This window comes from Amblyraja radiata, chromosome 1 (genome assembly GCF_010909765.2).
Source record: "Amblyraja radiata isolate CabotCenter1 chromosome 1, sAmbRad1.1.pri, whole genome shotgun sequence".
Taxonomy (NCBI): Eukaryota; Metazoa; Chordata; class Chondrichthyes; order Rajiformes; family Rajidae; genus Amblyraja; species Amblyraja radiata.
This window is the reverse complement of record NC_045956.1, coordinates 161,550,117-161,575,759: the sequence shown is the minus strand read 5'-3', so window position 1 is coordinate 161,575,759 and position 25,643 is coordinate 161,550,117. Positions and strand designations below refer to the sequence as shown.

Genomic DNA, 25,643 nt, shown 5'->3' with positions numbered 1-25,643 from the left:
ACTTCACTTGGTAGATTTCTGCCTCGTGTTTAATTCTGCTTTTGAGGTTCATTTTATAAAAGTAAGCTGGAGAATTTTATTTGGGCATCGATGATTTTCACCAGAGATAAGAAGGTAAGGAATTTAATGGCCCGTATTTTCCAGAGAACTGTTGGCAGTTCTCCTTTCTTCTTTCCTCTATTTCACAAAGTGGTGATATTAGTTTTTTGAAGACTTTTGCCATGAGCAACTCAAGCTGCAGAAGGCAAGATTTTGTCTTTGGGTTCCATTGATTTTTCCCTTTCCCTTCAAAGCATCCCCAGAGACAAGGTATGTGCAGTTAGAACTGTGACTGTAGGTGACTAATGTTAGCTCCAATTGCTCCACCAAATGAAAGTCCATATTTCTTCAATGTTTTACCTTCATTTGACTTCAATGGAACAACTGGTTGGATTGACCAGTGGCATGACTTGGTTGTCATTTCCCATGATGAGTTTGTAAAGAAGTTATAATGAAATACCAGTGACACAGCACTTTTGGGTCAGCTAAAGCAAGGCACCTTCATATGTTCATAGGTTCTATTTGCAGAATTAGGCCATTTGGTGCATAAAGTCTACACCGCCATTTAATCATGGCTGATCTATCTCTCTCTCTCAACCCCATTCTCCTGCCTTCTCCCCATAACCCCTGACACCTTTACTAATTAAGAATTTATAAATCTCCGCCAAAAAATAATCCATTGACTTGAGCTCCACAGCCGTTTGTGGCAATGAATTCCACAGATTCACCACCATCTGACTAAATAAATTCATCTTAATTTCCTTTATTCTGAGGCTATGGCCTCTTGTCCTAGACTCCTCCACGTGGAAACATCCTCTCCACATTCTCTCTATCCAGGCCTTTCACTATTCGTCTCTAATTCACTGTTTCCTCTCTATTTTGTCCCTCCTATAGAATCCCGAGGCAATTAACAATATTGTAAAAAAAAAATACCATTAGATTTCTCAAGTTATCCAGTCATAATTCAACAAACAACATTCAAATGGATAGAAATAATTATCTTTCTTTATTTGATTAATATCCAAATCTTTAACTTGTCTAAAACTATTCAGCTAGGTTATATTTCTTGACTGTTTGAGCATACAATTATAATTTATTATTAAAATTGATTTGTCATTTGACTTTTATCTTTGCAATTCATAGCAGCTATGAGGATAATTGATATTGCTGTGATATTTTCAAAGCTTATGATCATTACTACATGCACACCTGGTAGAAGATTTTACCAGGGACACTTACCTTCCTGGATTATGCCCCAAATGTGGGTTTTGTTTTCAAACTGTTATTTATTGATAATTTGAACACTTAAAAAAGAAAAATACATGTCATTCTATCCCATTTATCATGGTGTACATCTCCTGACTCGCTTGTTGGATTGCTCAGAAGATACGCATGATCAATCGGTGTAAAATTGCATGTATTCGTTTTTCTCCAAGTTGCTGAGAGAAAAAAAAAAATAGGCACCAGCAATGACTGTAAGAACCACAGAAGATTCATGATGTTTCATCGTTTTTATCAGATATGGAGGCTGCCAGATATCGAACGGGGCTTCCACCCTTCTTAGTCCAAACACTAACCAAATTCTGACAAATCCGTCTAAAACATCATGCATTTTCTCAAAAGCAAAACCTGAAACATTCGGAGTAAAAGAGGAGAATTTTTTAATCTCGAGAATATTCCATACGTCATTTTCTATCCTCTTATCATGGCTTTTTGTGGTTGGATATGCTGTTTGGAGGAGTATCAGAGAAAGAGTGGGTGTCAGGTTGGGTGAATGTTGAAGGTGTTTGATAGCCTTCATAGATTCGGTGGGTTGAAGGGCCTGTCTCCATGTTGTAGAAATGGATGAAAGTGTGTCAGCCCATTAGGGAGTAAAATGAAGCGTTCCACGATTTGTGGATTAAATGGCTGAGTGGTTTGGGGAAAACATTTTATCAGACCTCCTTTATAAGGTTGTGCCAGGCATCTTCCAATGAAGAACAGATATACATGATGATCTGCTGTTGAAGGAGTGTTGGCGGTATAACTTGACCGGTCAAGTTGTCCTTTCCCATTTTCTTTGGAGGGGCAGCATGGTGGTGCAGCGGTAGAGTTGCTGCCTTACAGCACCAGAGACCTGGGTTTGATCCTGACCATGGGTGCTGTCTGTACAGACTTTGTATGTTCTCTCCGTGACCTGCGTGAGTTTTCTCCGGTACCTCCGGTTTACTCCCACACTCCAAAGACGTACAGGTTTATAGGTTAATTGGCTTGGTATAATTGTAAAATGTCCTTAGCGTGTGTAGGACAGTGTAAAGTGTGCGGGGATCGCTGGTCGGCGCGGACCCGGTGGGCCAAAGGGCCTGCTTCCTCGCTGGACCTCTAAACTAAACTAAACTAAAGCAGTTCTCTGGTGCATCCATCCATCCATCCTTGCATTTGCAGCGGTTCCAGAAGTACGAATGCCAATGGAGACCAGAGGCAGAGACACCGGGAAGGAAGAACTCACTTTTCAGCAGTGCCAATGCAACAGATAGTAAAATAAATTCAGGCGGTCCCATGTATGAAAGGATGGCAGTTTGCACGGACTAAACAAAATGGGCAGCTGCTCTAGTTATTCGATTAATGGGACTTTCTCATTCCTGTTGGTAAATGTAAAATGCCTCAGTGCAGCTGCGTGGCAAGAATTCTTTGCTATCGACTGTTGCATCTGTACATTACCTCAGTATCTAGGGGTCTAATTACTAAACCTCCTGGCTGTAATGAAATTGTCAGAATGTCGTACATAGAATTCAATTATAAAGAACAGATGGTTCATAATAGAATGGCATCACATTTAACAAAGAAGCCACTAATTCTTTAACAGCTCATGATAAGAAGGTCTGGAATCTCATGTGTTTTCTTGTATCTCAAATAGCCAACATTACTACGCGATCCTGTTACAGATGAAGATACATGATATTCTATCCTTTTTGCTATGGTTTGTCGAACTTAAACATAATATCCAGTGTTAAAGAATGGTTCTGATCAAGTTATCCCTGCTGGAAACAGGGATGACAAGATAATTAGGCTGTGTATAGTGACAGATCCGAACATCTTATGACTCTTACTGAGACTCTTGTTGAGACTGAAGGTGAAGGTGAAGGGTACTTGTTGAAGAGAGAAACATAGACCAAATGGAGGAAACCAAATAGATAAAATTTCAGCCAGTGGCAATAGGTTCAGAGTGCGTTGTTCCACGCAGCAATATAATTCTGAGGTGCAGCTTTAAACAAGTTTACTGCAAAGAGTCAAATCTATGTAAAGTCACTCAGATATTTCCTCGTCTTACATAGGTTGGTGCCTCAAGTACCTTGGCCGAGGTCTGGCAGCAGGACATTCATCTGGTCAGTTCACATAAGTTGAGTGTTAAAAAATAATGAGGATGGAATAATTTCAAAAAAGGATCAAACTGGTTATGTGCTGAAGGGGGCAGAAATAGACAGGGTGCGAAGTTGTTATAGAGAGAGCTGGTTTCAATTCAGTAAATGTTGGTGTTGTTGTGGATACAGAATGGAAGGGAAAACCTTGGTGTTTAATGGATTGAATCCCTTCATCATTTAAATGATGTTGACAAGAATGCCACTTGGGGCCAGTGGGGATAAAATTAAAATGTATAACCAGATGCTGGTTTACGCAGATGGACACAAAATGCTGGAGGAATCACAGTGGCTCAGGCAGCATCTCTGGAGAACAAGGACAGGTGACTTTTCGCGTTGCGATCGTTCTTCAGACTGAAGAAGTATCCTGGCCCGAAAACGTCACCTATCCAAGTTCCCCAGAGATGCTGCCTGACCTGCTGAGTTACTCCAGCACTTTGTGTCCTTTTGGAGATCATGTCAATGTTGGCAGGTGTGTGTAGTAACGGGGGTGGGAGCTGAACTCAGCTTGATAGTCAAGAGAAAGGGCTTAAGAATGAGATAAGTGTTGATGGGATGGGGTATTATCATTAGATGCAGCTTTGGAAGGGGAAAGGAAGGTCAGACTGAGGAGGAAGAGGCCAACGCTTCTCCCAGGACTTGGATTAGTAGGCTACCTGCCTCTCAATGGATTTGGCAGCAACTAGATACCATGAACCTTGAACCTTGACACTTGACTTCCTCAGTCGGTGACATGCTACAGTGCTGACATCTACAGGACACCAGTTCATTTGGATTAGTTGGTTCTCCTGTCCTTAGAACCTGATTCTGCCTGCCTCAAATGGTGTAGGTGAGTAGAAACCCAGAACACATTGTGACCAAGAACTGGTGAATAGTTGTTTAGGGATGGTAATCAGGATAATCCAGCAAATTATAGGGCAATGGCCCTTCCGTCAATGTGAGAGAAATTATTAAAGAAGATTCTGGCGGTTGGATTTACTCCAATTTGGCAGGGAGTGGAATTAGGGATATTCAGCAAGGAGGTAGGTCATGTCTTACAAGCCTGATGAGCATTTTATGAAGGTGACAAAGATGATTGATGCAGGTAGAACAGTTGTATACGTGGACGTTAGTAAAGCATTCAACAAAGTCCCTCATGGTTGGCTGCCGGAGAAGATTAAGATACATGGGATCTTGGGAGATTAGATTGAAAATTGGCATGCCCATAGAATACAGAGGTTTGTGATGGAAGGGTGTTATTCTTACTGGAGGTCTGTTACCAGTTGTGTTCCACAGGGATTAGTATCGGGACTTCTAGTGTTTGTGATATATATAAATGACTTGGATGCAAATGTAGGTGGGCTGATAAGAAAGTTTGCATATGACAGAAAAGTTGTAGAGTTGTCATAAGATCATAAGGTCATAAGTGATAGGAGTAGAATTAGGCCATTCGACCCATCAAGTCTACTCCGTCATTACTATCATGGCCGATCTATCGCTCCCTCATAACCCCATTCTCCTGCCTTTTCCCCATAACCTCTGACAGCTGTTCTAATCAAGAATCTATCTATCTCTGCCTTAAAAATAACCACTGACTGGGCCTCCACAGCCGTCTGTGGCAAATAATTCCACAGATTCACCACCCTCTGACTAAAAAAATATCTCCTCATCTCCTTTCTAAAAGAACGTCCTTTAATTCTGAGGCTATGACCTCTAGTCCTAGACTCTCCCACTAGTGGAAACATCCTCTCCACATCCACTCCATCCAAGTCTTTCAATGAGATCTTCCCCCATTCTTCTAAACTCCAGCGAGTACAGGCCCATTGCCGACAAAGGCTCATCATAGGTTAACCTACTCATTCCTGGGATCATTCTTGAAAAACTCCTCTGGACCCTCTGGAGAGGGTCAGCACATCCTTCCTCAGAAATGGTGCCCAGAATTGCTGACAATATTCTAAATGCGGCCTTACCAGCGCCTTATAGAGCCTCAACATTACATCCCTGTTTTTGTATACATGGCCTCTTCAAATAAATGCTAGCATTGATTTTACTTTCTTTACTACTGATTTGGCCTGCAGATTAACCTTTTGGAAATCCTGCACAGCACTCCCAAGACATGCCCATGGGCCCCAGTTATGCCTGCCTCTCTGTAGGGTACATCGAACTATCCTTGTTCGAGATGTACCAGGGCCCCATCCTCGACCTCTACCTCCGCTACATCGACGATTGCAACGGTGCTACCTCCTGCACCCACACACAACTCACTAACTTCATCAACTTCACCACTAACTTCCATCCGGCACTCAAATACACCTGGACCATTTCCAACACTTCCCAACCATTTCTTGACCTCACTATCTCCATTGCAGGTGACAGACTTCTGACCGACATCCACTATAAACCCGCTGACTCGCACAGCTATCTAGATTACACTTCTTCCCACCCTGCTTCCTGTAAGGACTCCATCCCCTACTCCCAATTCCTCCATCTACGCTGCATCTGCTCCCAGGATGAGGTGTTCCACACCAGGGCATCGGAAATGTCATCATTCTTCAGGGAACGGGGGTTCCCCTCCCCTACTATAGATGAGGCTCTCACCAGGATCTCTTCCATACCCCGCAACACTGCCGTCTCTCCCCATCCCCCCACTCGGAACAAGGGCAGAGTCCCCCTAGTCCTCACCTTCCACCCTACTAGACGTCACATACAACAAATAGTCCTCCGTCATTTCCGCCACCTCCAACGCATTTGATAAGGTCCCACATAGGAGATTAGTGGACAAAATTAGGGCACATGGTATTGGGGGTAGAGTGCTGACATGGATAGATAAGTGGTTGGCAGACAGGAAACAAAGAGTAGGGATTAACGGGTCCCTTTCAGAATGGCAGGCAGTGACTAGTGGGGTACCGCAAGGCTCGGTGCTGGGACCGCAGCTATTTACAAAATACATCAATGATTTAGATGAAGGGATTGAAAGTAACATTAGCAAATTTGCAGATGACACAAAGCTGGGTGGCAGTGTGAACTGTGAGGAGGATGCTATGAGAGCAGGGTGACTTGGACAGGTTGGGGGAGTGGGCAGATGCATGGCAGATGAAGTTTAATGCGGATAAATGTGAGGTTATCCACTTTGGTAGCAAAAACAGGAAGGCAGATTACTATCTAAATGGCGTCAAGTTGAGAAAAGGGGAAGTACAATGGGATCTGGGGTCCTTGTACATCAGTCTATGAAAGTAAGCATGCCGGTACAGCAGGCAGTGAAGAAAGCGAATGGCATGTTGGCCTTTATAACAAGAGGAATCGAATATAGGAGCAAAGAGGTCCTTCTGCAGTTGTACAGAGCCCTAGTGAGACCATACCTGGAGTATTGTGTGCAGTTTTGGTCCCCTAATTTGAGGAAGGACATTCTTGCTATTGAGGGAGTGCAGCGTAGGTTAATTCCTGGGATGGCGGGACTGTCATATGCTGAGAGAATGGAGCAGCTGGGCTTGTACACTCTGGAGTTTAGAAGGATGAGAGGTGATCTCATTGAAAAATATGAGATTGTTAAGGGCTTGGACACGCTAGAGGCAGGAAACATGTTCCCAATGTTGGGGGAGACCAGAACCAGGGGCCACAGTTTAAGAATAAGGAGAAAGCCATTTAGAACGGAGACGAGGAAACACTTTTTCTCACAGAGAGTGGTGAGTCTGTGGAATTCTCTGGCTCAGAGGGCGGAGGAGGCCGGTTCTCTGGATGCTTTCAAGAGAGAGCTAGATAGGGCTCTTAAAAATAGCGGAGTCAGGGGATATGGGAAGGAGACAGGAATGGGGTACTGATTGGGGATGATCAGCCACGATCACATTGAATGGCGGTGCTGGCTCGAAGGGCCGAATGGCCTACTCCTGCACCTATTGTCTATTGTCTATTGTGACCCCACCACTCGCCACATCTTCCCATTTCCCCCCCTGTCTGCTTTCCGTAAAGACCGCTCCCTCCGTAACTCCCTGGTCAATTCTTCCCTTCCCACCCGCACCACCCCCTCCCCGGGCACTTTCCCCTGCAACCGCAGGAGATGCTACACTTGACGCTTTACCTCCCCTCTCAACTCCATTCAAGGACCCAAGCAGTCGTTCCAGGTGCGACAGAGGTTCACCTGCACCTCCTCTAACCTCATCTATTGCATCTGCTGCTCTAGATGTCAGCTGATCTACATCGGTGAGACCAAGCGTAGGCTTGGCGATCGTTTCGCCGAACACCTCCGCTCGGTCCGCAATAACCAATCTGATCTCCCGGTGACACAGCACTTCAACTCCCCCCCCCCCCCATTCCGAATCTGACCTTTCTCTCCTGGGTCTCCTCCATGGCCAGAGTGAGGCCCACCGGAAATTGGAGGAGCAGCACCTTATATTCTGCTTGGGCAGTCTGCACCCCAGCGGCTTGAACATTGACTTCTCCAATTTCCGGTAGCCCTTGCTGTCTCCTCCCCTTCTCAGCTCTCCCCCAGCCCTCTGGCTCCTCCTTTCTTCCTTTCTTCTCCCCCCCCCCCCCCACACGCTACATCAGTCTGAAGAAGGGTTTTGGCCCAAAATGTAGCCTATTTCCTTCGCTCCATAGATGCTGCCGCACCCGCTGAGTTTCTCCAGCACTTTTGTCTACCTCCCAAGACCCTTTGCACCTCCGATATCTGGATTCTCTCCCCAGTTGTGGATAATGGGGAAAATTATCAAGATACAACAGGGTATTGAGTATAGAGGTTGGTATATTATGTTACAGTTGTACAAGGCGTTGGTGAGGCCACATTTGGAGTACTGTGTTCAATTTTGGCCAACCTGCAAAGATGTTGTTAAGCTGAGAGGAGTGCAGAGAAGATTTATGAGGTGGTTGGGCAGGCTAGGACTTCATTCTTTGGAATGCAGGAGAAAGAGGGGAGATCTTATAGAGGTGAATAAGATCATGGGGGGGGAATAGAAAGAATAGATGCACATAGGCTTTTACCCAGAGTTGAGGAATCATCAGAACCCGAGGACATAGGTTTAAGGTGAGAGGGGAAAGATTTAATAGGAATCTGAGGAGCAAGTTTTTCCACACAGAGTGGTGGGTGTATGGAACAAACGTCTAGTGGGCGTACTTGAGGCAGATATTATAACAACATTTAAAAGACACTAGACCAAATGGGACCCGTTGGGTCCCGTTCCCTCAACGCGCGGTTGCAGGAGGGAGGCCTGCGGCATCACACTCACACTAATCACCCCCACACAGATAGGGGGGGGGGGGTGAGGGGGGTTAAGCGGGGGTGAGAGGTGGGTGAGAGGTGGGGGGAGAGGGGGGGGAGGGGGGGGGAAGAGGGGGGGAGACGGGAGGGAGGGAGGGAGGGAGGGAGGGAGGGAGGGAGGGAGGGAGGGGGGGAGGGAGGGAGGGAGGGAGGGAGAGGGAGGGGAGGCCAAATGCAGGCAGGTGGGACCAGTGCAGATGGGGCAACTTTGTTGGCATGAACAAGTTGTGCTGAAGGGCCTGTGTCCGTGTATTGCTATATGACTATATGACTCTATGACGTGCACATGTGTTCATGCGTGAGTCGATAGATGGAGTAAGTCGAGTTCTGCAGCAAGATATCGTTTCACATTTCACCTCAAAAGGCAAAACATAGCAAAACAGGTCTAGAATTTCATGTATTTTCTTCAAGCCAACACAAACACATTCAAGCGGTCAAACTCAGTATCTCTCTCCTTTTATTCGTTAACCTAAAATGTGTGGATACCTCTTCTCTGTGCTGTAGAAATGGATAAATAGAAGTGTTAAGATCATGGTCAAATAAGTCATCAAAATACATTGAATATTCCATAATCACTGTATATATTAAATAGTCACTTTCTTATACACAAAGTATGTTTTACCTGATGCATTATATTCTCGTAACACAAAATATATACTATTTATGCACCCTTGATGTAATAACATTTCAAACTAGCTGGATCCCTTTTCAACATATACAGCAGCTTTCCTTTGTCTTGGTTATGGTACATTTTCTGTCTGAAATATTGTAGAAGAAACTGGAAAGTTAAAATAAAATTGTTCTTGGATTTTCCTCCACTGGGTTTCAGTAAAGTCAGAGTTTAATGGTTGGTGAACTGCTGCCTGTAGGAACTACCCATCCTTATAACGGGTGTTCTTTTGATACAATACGATGGAACTTTATTTATCCCAGGAGGGAAATTGATCTGCCAACAGTCATAAAACACAAGATCCATTAAACATGAAATTAAAGTGACGAGTGGAAAGGATTGGAGATGTGCAAAGATTGGGGAGGGAGGGGGAGGGGAATCAGTCTACCCCATGACAGAAGGGGGAGGAGTTGTACAGTTTGATAGCCACAGGGAAGAAGGATCTCCTGTGGTGTTCCTGTCCTGCATCTTGGTGGAACCAGTCTGTTGCTGAAGGTGCTCCTCAGATCGACCAGTGTGTGAAGGGGGTGAGCTGTATTGTCCAAGATGCTCTGCAGTTTGAGGAACATCCTCTCCTCCAAGACCACCTCCAGTGAATCCAACTCCGCCCCCAGCCTTCCTGATGAGTTTGTTAATCCGTGATGATGAAGGTTTCTGTCCCCCTGACAACCTGAAGCAGCCCATACAACTGTTTCCATGGGTCACTAAGCCTTTAAAATATTATGAGAACTACAACAAGAATGAAGAGTTTGCGATGTAAATGAAGATGACTTTCTTCGAGTAATAAAATGTCACCTGATATCATTGTTATGTCATAAAAGCATTCTTTTCATTTGCAATCCAAAATATATTTTACCACAATATACTACATCCAATATACTAAAGGAAACAAAGCATGGGGTTTATTTCATTATAAAATTATAGAATCATTACAGCACTGCAGGAGAACAATCAGTCCTTAAATCTCATCGGTCATTTCCCCCAATATTTCCTTGTATAACTCTGTGTTCCCCCACACTTACACTCAATGATGGATCAAAACCGTAGTTTGCATTTAAAAGATAAACCTTACATCCCCACACCCTTCCTAGTCATTTATCCACCCCTTTAAATCCATATTCCCTTGTTCTTGAACAAACCACTAATGGATGCAGTTTATCTCTATATAAGCTATCATCTTGCTGAATTCTTTCAAATTTTCCCCTAACGTTTTGCAAGAAGAACATGTTATGAATGGCAAAGAAAATGGTTGTTATAAAGAAGGGGTAAGTTTTGTTCACTCACTAACAAGATTTAGCCCTGAGTAACTCTGATGATATCCTCCCGTTTGCCTCACTGGGGAAAGCTAAGTTGCTGCCTTGACCAAACCAGGAAGACCCTGGACTGTAAATGCAGTTTACTTACTTGCTGGTCAAGTGCACTTTTGGTGTAATCCCAAAATCGCCAAAGAGAGTCACAAAAACATTGGCATCGGTTCCAGCGCCTCGGACATCGCCAGTCACGGTCACTACTTCAAAAACTGCAGAGTGAAGGGCAACAGGAACATTGGAACAATTAAGGATGTGTCAGAAAGGTGCTGCATCTAAAATTAGGACATGTGGCAGGGCAGGACTCTCATCGGCCTGAAGCTAAGTATAGGGAAAGGCCTCCAACCCACAGGGTTACTGCAGTGTAGTGGGTTTGATGGGGGTGGAGGAAACATATCGTTGCAATAGAGGAATCCATCTCAACAGTGCAGACAATCAGACATAAAGTTGAGAGCAGACTAAAATGCTGGAGAATCTCAGCGGGTGCAGCAGCATCTATGGAGCGAAGGAAATAGGCGACGTTTCGGGTCGAAACCCTTCTTGAGACTGATGTGGGGGGGGGGGGGACGGGAAGAAGAAAGGAAGAGGTGGAGCCAGTGGGCTGAGGGAGAGCTAAGAAGGGGAGGAGAAAGTAAGGACTACCTGAAATTAGAGAAGTCAATGTTCATACCTGCTGGGGTGCAAACTGCCCAAGTGAAATATGAGGTGCTGCTCCTCCAATTTACGGTGGTCCTCACTCTGGCCATGGAGGAGGCCCAGGACAGAGAAGGTCGGATTCGGAATGGGAAGGGGAGTTGAAGTGCTGAGCCACCGGGTGATCAGGTTGGTTATTGCGAACCGAGCGGAGGTGTTCGGCCAAGCGATAGCTTGGTCTCACCGATGTAGATCAGCTGACATCTAGAGCATCTCTCCCTCAGCCCACCGGCTCCACCTCTTCCCATCTTCTTCCCGCCCCCCCAACCCTCACATCAGTCTGAAGAAGGGTTTCGACTCGAAACTTTGCCAATTTCCTGCGCTCATCTTCCCATCTCCTCCCCTGTCTGCTTTCCGCAGAGACCGCTCCCTCTGTAACTCCCTGGTCAATTTGTCCCTACCCACCCTAACCACCCCCTCTCCGGGCATCTTCCCTTGCAACCACTAGGAAATGCTACACTTGTCGCTTTACTTCCCTCCTTGACTCCATTCAAGGACCCAATCAGTCTTTCCAGGTGCGGCAGAGGTTCACCTGCACCTCCTCCAACCTCATCTATTGCATCCGCTGCTCTAGATGTCAGCTGCTCTACATCGGCAAGACCAAGCGTAGGCTTGGCGATCACTTCGCCGAACACCTCCGCTCGATTCGCAATAACCAACCTGATCTCCTGGTGGTTCAGCACTTCAACTCCCCCTCCCATTCCAAAACCGACCCTTCTGTCCTGGGCCTCCTCCATGGCCAGAATGAGGACCACCATAAATTGGAGGAGCAGCACCTCATATTTCGCTTGGGCAGTTTGCACCCCAGCGGTATGAACATTGACTTCTCTAATTTCAGGTAGTCCTTACTTTCTCCTCCCCTTCTCACCTCTCCCTCAGCCCACTGGCTCCACCTCTTCCTTTCTTCTTCCCGCCCCGCTGAACCCTCACATCAGTCTGAAGAAGGGTTCCGACCCGAAACGTTGCCTATTTCCTTCGCTCCATAGATGTTACCTCACCCGCTGAGTTTCTCCAGCACTTTTGTCTATCTTCAATTTTCCAGCATCTGCAGCTCCTTCTTAAACATGAAGTTGAGAGCTCTCACTCGGTCAGGCATGTAAGTTCAATACGAGTCATAGAGTCATACAGTGTGGAAACAGGCCCTTCAGCCCAACTTGCCCACACACCGACCAACATATCCCATCTACACTAGTCCCACCTGCCTGCATTTGGCCCACCCTCTAAACCTGTCTTATCCATGTACGCCTCTAAACGTTGAGATAGTACCTGTCTCAATTACCTCCTCTGGCAGCACGTTCCATACACCCACCACCATTTGTGTAAAAATGCTCCCCCTCAGGTTCCTATTAAATCTTCTTCCTGTAAATCCTCTCTGTACCCTTTCCAGCTTGACAACATATTTCCTATAACATGGTGCCCAGAAATGAACACAATACTCTAAATGCGGCCTCACCAATGTCTTGTACAACTGCAACATGACCTCCCAATTTCTATACTCAATACTCTGACTGATGAAGGCCAATGTGCCAAAAGCCATTTTGACCACCTTATCCACCTGCGACTCGACCTTTAAGAAACCATGCACCTGCTCTACATCCCTCTACTCTACAACACTCCCCAGAGTACTACCATTCACTTTGTAGGTCCTGCCCATGTCAGATTTCCCAAAATGCAACACATTTCTCTGTGTTACCTTCCATCAAACATTCCTCAGCCCACCTGGACAATCGATCCAGATCCTGCTGCAATTTTTCACAGACAACTTCACTATTTGCAAAACCACTCACTTTTTTGAATCATCAGCAAACTTGCTAATCTTGCCGTGTATGTTCTCATCCAAATCATTGATGTAGATGACAAACAGTAACGAGCCCAGCACCGGACCCTGAGACACACCACTAGTCACAGGCCTCCAGTCCGAGAAGCAACCTTCCACCATCACCCTCTGCTTCCTTCCATGAAGCCGATTTTCTATGCATTCTGTTATCTCTCCTTGGATCCCATGCGATCAGAGCAGCCTACCATGCGGAACCTTGTCGTATGCCTTACTGAAATCCATGTACACAACATCTACAGCTCTGCCCTCATCAACCATTTTGGTCATGTCTTCAAAAAATCAATCAGATTTGTGAGACACGACCTCCCACTTATAAAACCATGCTGACTATCCCTAATCAGCCCTTGTCCACCCAAATGCCTCTATATCCTATCCCTCAGATATCCTATCCTATCTCTTTTGTTTTATATTCCTTTCCTCCACTTATTAAGAATAGTTCGGTTGGTATCTCAGTGTCCCACTGAGTGTCCCACTGAGTTACTCCAGCATTTTGTATCTATCTTCAGTGATTACTATTATTTACCGCAACACTCGTGAGTAAGGCAAGGCAGCACCTTTACCACCTCAGGCAATTGAGGAATTTTCAGAGTGTCTCTGAGGATCCTCCAGTGCTTCTACTCAGCGTCTGTGGAAAGCATCTTGTCCGGAAATATTACCATCTGGTTTGGGAATTGCTCTGCCCAGGACAAGAAGGCTCTGCAGAGAGTAGTGCGTTCGGCCGAACGCACTATGGGAACTACACTCGCCCCCCTGCAGGAACTATACATAAGAAGGTGCAACTCCAGAGCCAACAATATCATGAGAGACCCCTTCCACCCCAGCAACGGACTGTTCCAGCTGCTACAGTCAGGCAAACGCCTCCGTTGCCATGCTGTGAAAACGGAGAGGTTGAGAAGGAGTTTCTTCCCAGAGGCCATTAGGAATGTAAACTCCTATCTCACCAGGGACTAACTTTACTGAACCATTCTACTGTTGTGTGGTGTCTTTTTAAAATTGCTGTTTTTCTTTTTTTTCTTTCCACAAATATGTAATATGTGAATATGTGATTCTGTTCCATTCTGTTTTGCAGTTTTTTTTTGCACAATCCGCAATCATTGCCACTTTTCATTTCATTGCACATCTCATATGTGTATGTGACGAATAAACTTGACTTGACTTGACAAGTTCACGTTAGAATTAGGCCATTAGGCCCATCGAGTCTACTCTGCCATTCAATCATGTCTGATCTCTGCCTCCTAATCCAATTTTCCTGCCTTCTCCCCATAACCCTTGACATGCATTCTAATCAAGAATTTGTCTATCTCTGCCTTTAAAATATCCACTGACTTGGCCTCCACAACACTCTGTGGCAATGAGTTCCACAGATTAACTACTCTCTGCGTAAAGAAGTTCCTCCTCACCACTTTCTAAATAAGCGCCCTTTAATTCTGAGGCTATGATCTCTGGCTAAGTCCCAGACTCTCCCACCAGTGTAAATATCCTTTCCACATCCACTCCATCTACACCTTTCATTATTCCGTAATTCATTATTATGTTACTGGAGGAGTCAGAATTCCCTCAGGTTCATGTTAAAATGTAAATGCTGTAGTTTCCCGTGCCCACTTCAGACAGTTCATTGGCACTGATTATCTGGCCCCTCATTCAGACTGAAGCAGGCCGTGAAAACCTGATGCTGCCTTCAACGCAGACTTGAGCTTTGAACACATATTCAATCCATCACTCAGTCTGCTTGTTTCTGCCTATGTAACATAATCCCTTAATCATTTCCCTCACCCTCACCGCCACTGAAACCCTTCCAAATGCTCTTTCTGCCTCTAAATCTGAATCTCCAGTGTTTTTCGGGCCTGCCTCTCAAATCCTCACCCTTCAAAAATGACAAAAAGTCCAAATTTTAGACAATGTGCTCTGTGGTAGTTCCTGTTAACACTCTCCTGCTCCCTCTACAGACCACACTCCACCAGCAACTCTGCCCCCTCCCCATGGCTAATGGACTGCCATCTATATCCATGCATCGCTCTAGAATCAACACTCCTATAAAATACTGTTGCGATCTGTAAAACTAGTATAAATAACCATGATAAGCAATGCTAGAATCTGCAAGTGTACAGAATGTTACATTAGAATTGATACATGTTAATAAGACCACACTCACAAAGCACTTTACAAGAATCAGCAATTGAGAAACAAAACTATGCTCATAAATGATGCTACATTAGGATTGATACTCATGGGGTCTATGCTTGTGATTTGGAATTAAATTTCACTAGGTACACAAAATGAATTTATTGTTCATAACGAGTATGATATGGCCCATACAAGGTACACTAGATCAGAAATTAGATTCTCTATATTGGAATCTATAGTCACAGAGCATTTCTATACATAATTTACTGCGTTACATCTAAGTTCAGAGAAAAACATTAGAATCTATAATTGGTGAAGACCGGTGAAATGGAATCCACACTGACAGAGAGCAATGTATTATCGACGGCAAGTGTATTAATTACATGTCATACCTTAAGGAAAGCAATATATTAGACTTAATACCCACAGAAAACAGAGTATCAGAATTTACTGTAGTACTTGAACATTTCTGAAAATGCAAGAGAACATGAAAATTATGTGCAACCATGTCTGCACCACTCGATCCTCCTGACTATGCTTATTTGATCTCTTGATAAACATAAAATAGTGTATTTAGTCCTCCATTTCATATGAGGATCTGAAGTGCGGCTTGAGTCAAAAAGACAGCCTGTGTGATTCAAATGACACGGAAATAAAAGAGGTATATACTTTTACAAAATTGCAGCTGCCAGATATCTAAGAACGAATGTGCAATACATGAAAGTGGAGGTCACAAGAATGTTTCCGATCGAAAACTTCATTCATATACAGGATCTTTCAGATTTGGGGTACGATTATATATACTTCCCTTTCCTCCCAAAATTAGTTTAATTAAAAAGTGGGGTAATATCCTACTGAAAATCGCACCCAGTATCTTGAGCAAATTTATAGATAGAAGGAATTGAGATAAATATACAGAGCTAATAAGAGATTGGTGTAATAGTGACCTTTCTTCCTGTGGTACGGATCCTCTCCATCATCTGATGCCTCTGTGCGGTAGTTCAAAAGTTCTTGTTCGTAGATTTCTTGATAGTTATATTCTTTCTTGGACTTTTTGCCTTTTGTCTTCTCTCCTTTCCCTTTATCTTTTTTCTTTCCTTTTTTTTCATCACCACTATCATCAGAGCCCTTCTTGGATTTTTTCCCTTTTTTCTTCTCCTTCTTCCTCTGTTTTTCTTCATCTTCATCATCATCATCTTCAACTGAACCTTTTGACTTGGACCTTTTATTTGACTCTTCTTTTGATGAAGATTTCTTTTTCTTCCTCTTGTCCAGTAATTCTTCTTCCTCCAAATCTTCGTCCAAATGCTCCTTTGATTTTTTCTTCTTGTCTTTCATGTCGGTGTCATTTTTGATTTTCTTTCCTCCCCTTTATCCTCCTTGTCACATTCATGCAACAAGTCGCTTTCTGTTCTCTCCCGCATAGCTGCACAGCTCTCATGAAAAATTACTACTCTGAAAGGGGTCATGTGATCAGAAGAGAAAGCAGAGTGTAAAAAGAGATCAGACACACCAACCCTATCATCAGGCTTTAGCTCTCTCCATTATTGATGGTACTGGCATCACCTTACAGATGGGGGAATGTCAAAGCAATACCTGAGATCTCCAACCACCTCTGTACATGAAGCAAACAATGACTGGACTGCACTCAGTAAATTGCATGTTAACACCAGTTAAATATTATACTTGGAAAGCTGAACAGTATGCCAATTTGAACAAATTCTATGCCAAGTTATAGAAACGTGTGCAGGATATCATTAACTAGATTGTCTGTGTTACATCACATTGCTTAATTCTACCACAGCACCACTGGACCAGTTAAGTCCCACAACACTGCTTATTTGGCTGCAGATGAGGTTATCACTTTATTTGTTGAACACTAGATGAGGTGTCTCCTCTTTCCGACAGGTCGGGGGTGATTTTAATTTCTTCTTGCTGGCAAATCAACTTACTGGCACTCGGCAACATTTTATCTTCATGCAGAAAGGAACTGCGGATGCTGGTTTAGCAGATAGAAGATAGACACAAAGTTCTGGAGTAACTCAGCTGGTCAGGCAGCATCTCTTGAGAAAAAGGATGGATGATGTTTCGGGTCGGGACCCTTCAATAGGCCCTCGCTATCTTCGACATTTTATCTTCATTAGTCTTATAAAAGATACAGTCAGGCAGAAACCTAATTAAAATTAAAAGTCAAAGTCTCTTGACTCAATTGATACTATGACATTATTTTCATTGAACCTATGAAGAAGCCCAAGTGGTGCTGAAACCATCTGTGTAACTACATGAGTAGTAGCTGGTCGGCCAGAATAGGCCAACAGTTAAACATTTGGGAAGATCCTTCAGGAGGAACTGAAGTGCTCCAGCTGGGAACACAAGCAATATCCTTCTCATTATCTTTCTTTGCTTTCCCCTATCACCATCTCTGCCATCATAACTACGCTTATAGTCCATAAACTGTGCCTGTGACTGTTCACATGGATAGGACAAGTTTGGAGGGATAGGGACCAAACGCGGGCAGGTGGGACTAGTGTAGCTGGGCCATGGTGGCCGGTGTGGGCAAGTTGGGCTGAAGGGCCTGTTTCCACACTGTATCACTCTATGACTCTAAGACGCTATGACACTTGAACTTCCAGCAGTGCTGACTTTTCTTCCTGAAGACATCTTACTAGATTTAACTGGAAGGCATGAAGATGTCCCACAGTAAAAAAGACCTAGACACTTTCACCAGGAGCATCATCTGCCTTGGGATCCCACATACCAGTAGAATGGGGACCCACAGCCCCGTTTATATCAAGATGGTTGAAAGGGCCAAGAGCTTCAAATTCCTGGGCGTGCACATCTTTGAAGATCTTTCCTGGTCCGAGAACACTAATGCAATTATCAAGAAAGCTCATCAGCGCCTCTACTTCCTGTGAAGATTACGGAGAGTCGGATTGTCAAGGAGGACTCTCTCCAACTTCTACAGGTGCACAGTCGAGAGCATGCTGACAGATTGCATCGAGGCTTGGTTTGGCAACTTGAGCGCCATGGAGAGGAAAAGATTACAAAAAGTAGTAAACACTGCCCAGTCCATCATCGGCTCTGACCTTCCTTCCATCGAGAGGATTTATCGCAGTCACTGCCTCAAAAAGGCTGGCAGTATCATCAAAGACCCACAACATCCTGGCCACACACTCATCTCCCTGCTACCTTCAGGTAGAAGGTACAGGAGCCTGAAGACTGCAACAACAAGGTTCAGGAATAGCTACTTCCCAACAGCCATCAGGCTATTAAACCTGGCTCGGACAAAACTTTGATTATTAATAACCAATTATCTGTTATTTGCACTTTATCATTTTATTTATTCATGTGTGTATATATTTATATTATAGTATATGGACACACTGATCTGTTTTGTAGTAAATGCCTACTATGTTCTGTGTGCTGAAGCAAAGCAAGAATTTCATTGTCCTATACAGGGACACATGACAATAAACTCACTTGAACTTGAACTTGAACATTTAAGAAGGACACATGACAATAAACTCACTTGAACTTGAACTTGAACATTTAAGAAAGTCATGATCGCTTGTTAGTTTGTTATCTCAAATGCCCAAGAGCATGGAAGGCTGCAGAAAGTGGTGGACATTGCCTGGTCCATCATGGGTACTGACCTCCCCGCCATTACAGGGATCCACAGGAAGCACTACCTCAAGAAGGCAGCTAAATATCAGTGAGTACCCTGGCCATGCTCTTATCTGACTGCTACCACCGGGAAGAAGATCCAGGAGTCTGATAACCTGTTATCACCAGGATCAAGAACAGCTTCTTCCCTGCAACTATTAGGCTAATGAACCACACTGCACAACTCTAACAACAACCCAACCTCAGCAATGATCTGCAGCGAATTGTGGACGCAGCCCAGACCATCACACAAACCAGCCTCCCTTCTAGTGACTCCATTTATACCTCACGCTGCCTCAGCAAGGCCAGCAACACAATCAAGGACGAGTCGCACCCTGGCCATTCCCTCTTCTCCCCTCTCTCACCAGACAAAAGGTATAGAAGTGTGAAAACGCACACCTCCAGATTCAGGGACAGTTTCTTCCCAGCTGTTATCAGGCAACTGAATCATCCTACCACAACCAGAGAGTGGTGTTAAACTATTATCTGCCTCTTTGATGACCCTCAGACTATCCTTGATCGGACTTTACTGGCTTTACCTTGCACTAAACCTTATTCCCATATCATGTATTTATACACTGTAAATGGATTGATTGTAATCATGTATTGTCTTTCTGCTGACTGGTTAGCATGCAACAAAAAGCTTTTCACTGTACCTTGGTACACATGACAATAAATTAATCTGAATCTGAAACTGAACTGAAAGTGATCTACCATGGACTTTGTATAAGTTGAACTATGTACTTTGGTATTTCACTTCAATATTATTCCCAAACCACAGTGCTATGAAGGTACACAAAAATGCTGGAGAAACTCAGCGGTTGCAGCAGCATCTATGGAGTGAATGAAATAAGCAACGTTTCGGGCCAAAACCCTTCTTCAGACTCAGGTGCTATGACATTGTTGTTCCACGTTGGGTTAACCTGGTTCTTAAAAATGGAATTCGTTTTGCACTGTTCCTTAAACCCTGTTTTGTCTCAAAAGGTCCAAAATTGTGGGATTACTCATAACTCCCATTTTGTGGAGGGGTACTGACTGTGTTCTAATCTGTCTTTTTTATTGTTCATATGCGACTGGGCTTATATTCACTGGAATTTAGAAGGATGAGTAGAGATCTTATAGAAACATATAAAACATAGAAACATATAAAATTCTAGAGGCTAGATGCAGGAAAAATGTTCCCGATGTTGGGGGAGTCCAGAACCAGGGATCACAGTTTAAAAATAAGGCGTAGGCCATTTAGATGAGGGAAAACTTTTTCACCTAGAGAGTTGTGAATCTTGTGGAATTTTCTGCCACAGAAGGCAATGGAGGCCAATTCACTGGATGTTTTCAAGAGAGAGTTAGATTTAGCTCTCAGTGCTAATAGAATCAAGGGATATGGGGGGAAAGCAGGAACGGGGTACTGATTTTAGATGATCAGCCATGATCTTATTGAGTGGTGGTGCTGGCTCGATTGGCCAAATGGCCTACTCCTGCACCTATTTCCTATGTTTCTATGTTTCTATGAGACAGTGCATATCGTATGTTATAAACCATTATAATTAGTGATCACAATGTGCAAATGATGTGCATTCATGATTATTTAATATATGTGGCATATGATGTGGCATATGATGTGGCATATGATGTGGCATATGATGTGGCATATGATGTAGAGAGAGCAAACACAAACAACAATCATATTTGAAGCAAACGCAACTTGTCCCATAATGTGTAAACAAGGCTTTTCTTTATACAAATAATGATCTTAATCTGCCATTTAAAGATTATTTTAGCTGGTAGACACAAACTGCAGGATTAACTCAGCTCCGGTTTTCACCCACACTCCAAAGACGTGCAGGATTGTAGGCTATTTGGCTTGGTCAAATTGTAAATTGTCCCTAGTGTGTGTACAATATTGTCAGTGCAAGAGGATCGCTGGTTGGCACAGACTCGGTGGACTGAAGGACCTTTTTCCAAGCTGTATCTCTGAACTAAACTAATCTGCAGTTCCTTGCAACACATTGTAGCTTGTAGATCAGGTGCCACATTTAGACAGGTTGAGTTACACTGCAGTGAGGTTCAGCAAGGTTTGGCTTGTAACCATAGAATGCATTAGTTTATGAATGAATTTGTTGATCTGAATGCGCAGTTCCTTCCTGGCATCTGTGGGTGCATTATGTAAGAGTTCTTGTTCAACTACAGGTTGGCCCTAGTATATATTTGTCTAGACCATCACACCTTGCTAATGAAAGTTATGAGATTCTAATAAAATGTCGTCAACCTGAAACAATCTCATTTCTAGTATTTTGTGGCAACCGCACTATACATAACTTTCAGCTCTTGGGGGGGGGGTCACCAGTGGCGGACTGGCCAGGGTGTCAGCTTGCCCGATGGCAAGTGGGCCCCTGTTAAATGATAGCATTGTAGTTGTGGGTGGGCCCCCTTTGTCTCCTGGCAACCAATATTTTTAACCCAGTCCGCCACTGGGGATCACTTGTCCCGGTGACGAGAGGTAGGGGTCACAGTGTGGTCATGGGTGCCCCTGGAGAGTATGTAAGGGGTTAATCGCGCGTGCAAGGGGTTGGTGAGTGCGGAGAATTAGCCTAGCAATAAAGGACCAGTATTTTTGGACAAACTTCGTGTCTGCCTCGACAACTCAGCGTCCGCTACAATTTTCCGTTTTATACTTGATGATTGCAGTTGTTCTGAAGCAGTTGGTACTGAACCGCTGTAGGTTTTCTGATAGGAGTGCTCCCAGAGTGTTGTTGAGTAGGAAGTGTCAAGAAATAAACTCAATGGCGATTCAATTCCAGATCAGGATATTGTGATTTGGAAGGGAGCCAGCAGGTGGTGATATCCCCATAAGTCCGCTGCCTTTGCCGTTAATGAATTTGGAGTGGTACTTGGAGTAAGAGCTGAATCAAAATTTGTAGATGGTAGATGGTAGATGCAGTGTTCATGGTGAGCTGCTGGTAAATAGAATGAAGGTTCAGAGCTATGTGTCACGTTCTGTGTGGTGTGATTGCAACTGGCTCATAACAGATTAGTTCTTGTAAAATTCAGTCGATGAAGCCCACGGCCTGGGTCTGCGGAGCCAGCGGCTGGGGCCTGGGTCCACAGTGCCGTGGCTGGGGCCTGGGGCCTGGGTCTACAGTGCCGTGGCTGGGGCCTGGGGCCTGGGTCTACAGTGCCGTGGCTGGGGCCTGGGGCCTGGGTCTACAGTGCCGTGGCTGGGGCCTGGGGCCTGGGTCTACAGTGCCGTGGCTGGGGCCTGGGTCTACAGTGCCGTGGCTGGGGCCTGGGGCCTGGGTCTACAGTGCCGTGGCTGGGGCCTGGGTCTACAGTGCCGTGGCTGGGGCCTGGGTCTACAGTGCCGTGGCTGGGGCCTGGGGCCTGGGTCTACAGTGCCGTGGCTGGGGCCTGGGGCCTGGGTCTACAGTGCCATGGCTGGGGCCTGGGTCTGTGGAGCTCGTGGCTGGGGCCTGGGTCAGCGCCACGGAGGCATCCAGAGAGGATCTGGCAATGATATTGGAGAAATCGGTGCGGTGGTCGATGATGGTGCCGACCGACTGACAAGGACGGACATGTGTAAGTGAGCACACCTCTGCCGGGGGAAGGAACAAAGGTCCCAGCGTGGGGGGAGTACCGTGAGGGAGGGCGAAGAGCAAAGGGGACCTAGCATGGGGGAACCGCCGTGAGGGGGGGGTAGAACAATGGACAATGGGGACCCGGCATGGGGGGACCGCCGTGAGGGGGGGGGAGGGGGGAAAAGAACAAAGGGGGACCTGATGTGGGAGGTACTTTGTAACTTTGGAAGCGCCCTTTATGGGCCACTATTTGCATACCTATGCAAGCAAAGAATTTCACTGTGACTTGTCACATGTGACAATGAAGTATTCATTCATTCAAACTGGAGGCATAAGAGACTGCTGGAATCTTCAGCTGGAATCTAAATGTTAGAGGAACTCACTGGGTTAGCAAGTATCTGTGGTTTAATGGCGTTTTGGAGACTGATGGAGTAGCGGGGTGAAAGCTGGAAAAGAGATGTGGGAACAGGTCAAAGTATGGCAAGTGAGAGGGAGCAGTTAGAGAGTAGCAACTACAGTTCTATACATTGCATTCAGAAAGTATTCAGACCCCTTTACTTTCTCCACATTGTGTTGCCTTATTCTAAAATGGATTAAATTCTTTTTTTTTAATCTTCAATCTACACACAATACCCCATAATAAAAAAGCAAAAACAGGTGTTTAGAAATTTATGCAAAGTAATTAAAAATAAATAACTGAAATATCACATTTACATAAGTATTCAGACCCTTTACTCAGTACTTTGTTGAGGCACCTTTGGCAGTGATTACAGCCTCAAGTCTTCTTGGGTATGATGCTACAAGCTTGGCACACCTATATTTGGGTAATTTCTCCCATTTTCCTCTGTAGATCCTCTCAAGCTCTGTCAGGTTGAATGGGGAGTGTCGATGCACAGCTATTTTCAGATCCTCCAGAGATGTTCGATCGGGTTCAAGTCCGGGCTCTGGCTGGGCCACTCAAGGACATTCACAGACTTGTCACAAAGCCACTTCTGCGTTGTCTTGGCTGTGTGCTGAGGGTCGTTGTCCTATTGGAAGGTGAACCTCTGTCCCAGTATGAGGTCCAGAATGCTCTGGAGCAGATTCTCATCAAGGATCTCTCCGTTCACCTTTCCCTCGATCCCGACTAGTCTCCCAGTTCCTGCCGCTGATAAACATCCCCACATGATGCTGCCACCAACATGCTTCACACTAGGTATGGTATTGGCCTGTTGATGAGGGGTGCCTGGTTTCCTCCAGATGTGACGCTTGGCATTCAGGCCAAAGAGTTCAATCTTGGTTTCATCAGACCAGAGAATCTTGTTTCTCATGGTCTGAGAGTCCTTTAGGTGCCTTTTGGCAAACTCCAAGCGGGCTGTCATGTGCCTTTTACTGAGAAGTGACTTCCGTCTGGCCACTCTACCATAAAGGCCTGATTGGTAATGCTGCAGATATAGTTGTCCTTCTGGAAGGTTCTCCCATCTCCACAAAGGACCATTGGGTTTTTGGTCACCTCCCTGACGAAGGCCCTTCTCCCCCGATTGCTCAGTTTGGCCTGACGGCCAGCTCAATGAAGAGTCCTGGTGGTTCCAAGGTTCTTCCATTTAAGAATGACGGAGGCCACTGTGCTCTTCGGGACCTGCAATGCTGCAGAAATTGTTTTATACCCTTCCCCAGATCTGTGTCTCGACACAATACTGTCTCGGACGTCTATGGACAATTCCTTCGTCTTCATGGCTTGGTTTTTGCTCTGACGTACACTGCCAACTGTGGGACCTTATATAGACAGATGTGTGCCTTTCCAAATCATGTCCAATCAATTTAATTTACCACTGGTCGACTCCAATCAAGTTGTAGGAACATCTCAAGGATAATCAATGGAAACAGGATGAATAGCTCAATTTTGAGTGTCATGGCAATGGGTCTGAATACTTATGTAAATGTGATATTTCAGTTATTTATTTTTAATTACTTTGCAAAAATTTTGAAACACCTGCATTCTCTTCTTTTCATTCTGGAGTATTGTGTGCGGATTGATGAGGGGAAAAAAGAATTTAATCCATTTAAAAATAAGGCTGGTAACGTAACAAAATGTGGAAAACGAAAGGGTCTGAATACTTTCTGAATGCACTGTAGTGAGAAAAAACGTTTTCACCCAGACAGTTGTGAATTTATGGAATTCCCTGCCACAGAGGGCAGTGGAGGCCAAATCACTGGATGGATTTAAGAGAGTTAGATAGAGCTCTAGGGGCTAGTGGAGTCAAGGGATGTGGGGAGAAGGCAGGCACGGGTTATTGATAGGGGACGATCAGCCATGATCACAATGAATGGCGGTGCTGGGTCGAAGGGCCGAATGGCCTCCTGCACCTATTTTTGTTTCTATGTTTCTATGTTTCTATGTAGTTAGTAAGAAGATTGTGGTTTTGGGCGGCACAGTGGCGCAGCGGGAGAGTTTCTGCCTTACAGCACCGGAGACCGGGTTCGCTCCTGACCATGGGTGTGGACTCGGTGGACCAAAGGGCCTGTTTCCACGCTGTATCTCTAAACTAAGCTGAACTACTCAATGTCTTGAGCAGAAGAATGTGAACTAATACTTATTGCAGCACTATTGTGAAACATGCTATGTAGGGTCATTAGAGTCATGGAGCCATACTGCACAGATACAGACCCTTCAGCTCAACCATGTGGACAATGATGAGATGGAGTACAGGAAGGTGATAGAAAACTTAGTAACATGGTGTCAGGACAACAACCTCTTCCTCAATGTCAGCTAGACGAAGGAGCTAATTGTCACCTTCAGGAAGCCTGTTCATTCCGCAATCAGCATCAATGAGGTGAAGTGGAAATGGTTGAGAACTTCACATTCCTTGGCACTAATATTGCCAGCAATCTGTCGTGGACCAACTGCATAGATATTACAGCCAAGAAGGCACTCCAACGTCCCCACTTCCTAAGGAGACTGAGGAAATTAAGCATGCCTCCAATGACTTAAAAAAAAACTCTGCAGACGCATCCTGTCAGATTGCACCACAGCTTGGTTTGGGAACAACCCTGCCCAAGACTGGATGAAATTGCAAAGAGTTGCACATGCCACCCACAGACCAGACTTCCCATCATTGACTCCAACT

General features: G+C 44.8%; 1 protein-coding gene across 1 annotated transcript in view; it reads right to left on the bottom strand.

Moving 5' to 3' along the window:
- loxhd1 (lipoxygenase homology PLAT domains 1) overlaps positions 1-25,643 on the bottom strand; it is a 188,858-nt gene that overhangs the window by 119,294 nt on the left and 43,921 nt on the right. Inside the window, exon 7 of the mRNA XM_033034197.1 lies at positions 10,745-10,859. Coding sequence (XP_032890088.1) covers positions 10,745-10,859 — 115 coding nt within the window. The remainder of the gene's footprint in view (positions 1-10,744; positions 10,860-25,643) is intronic.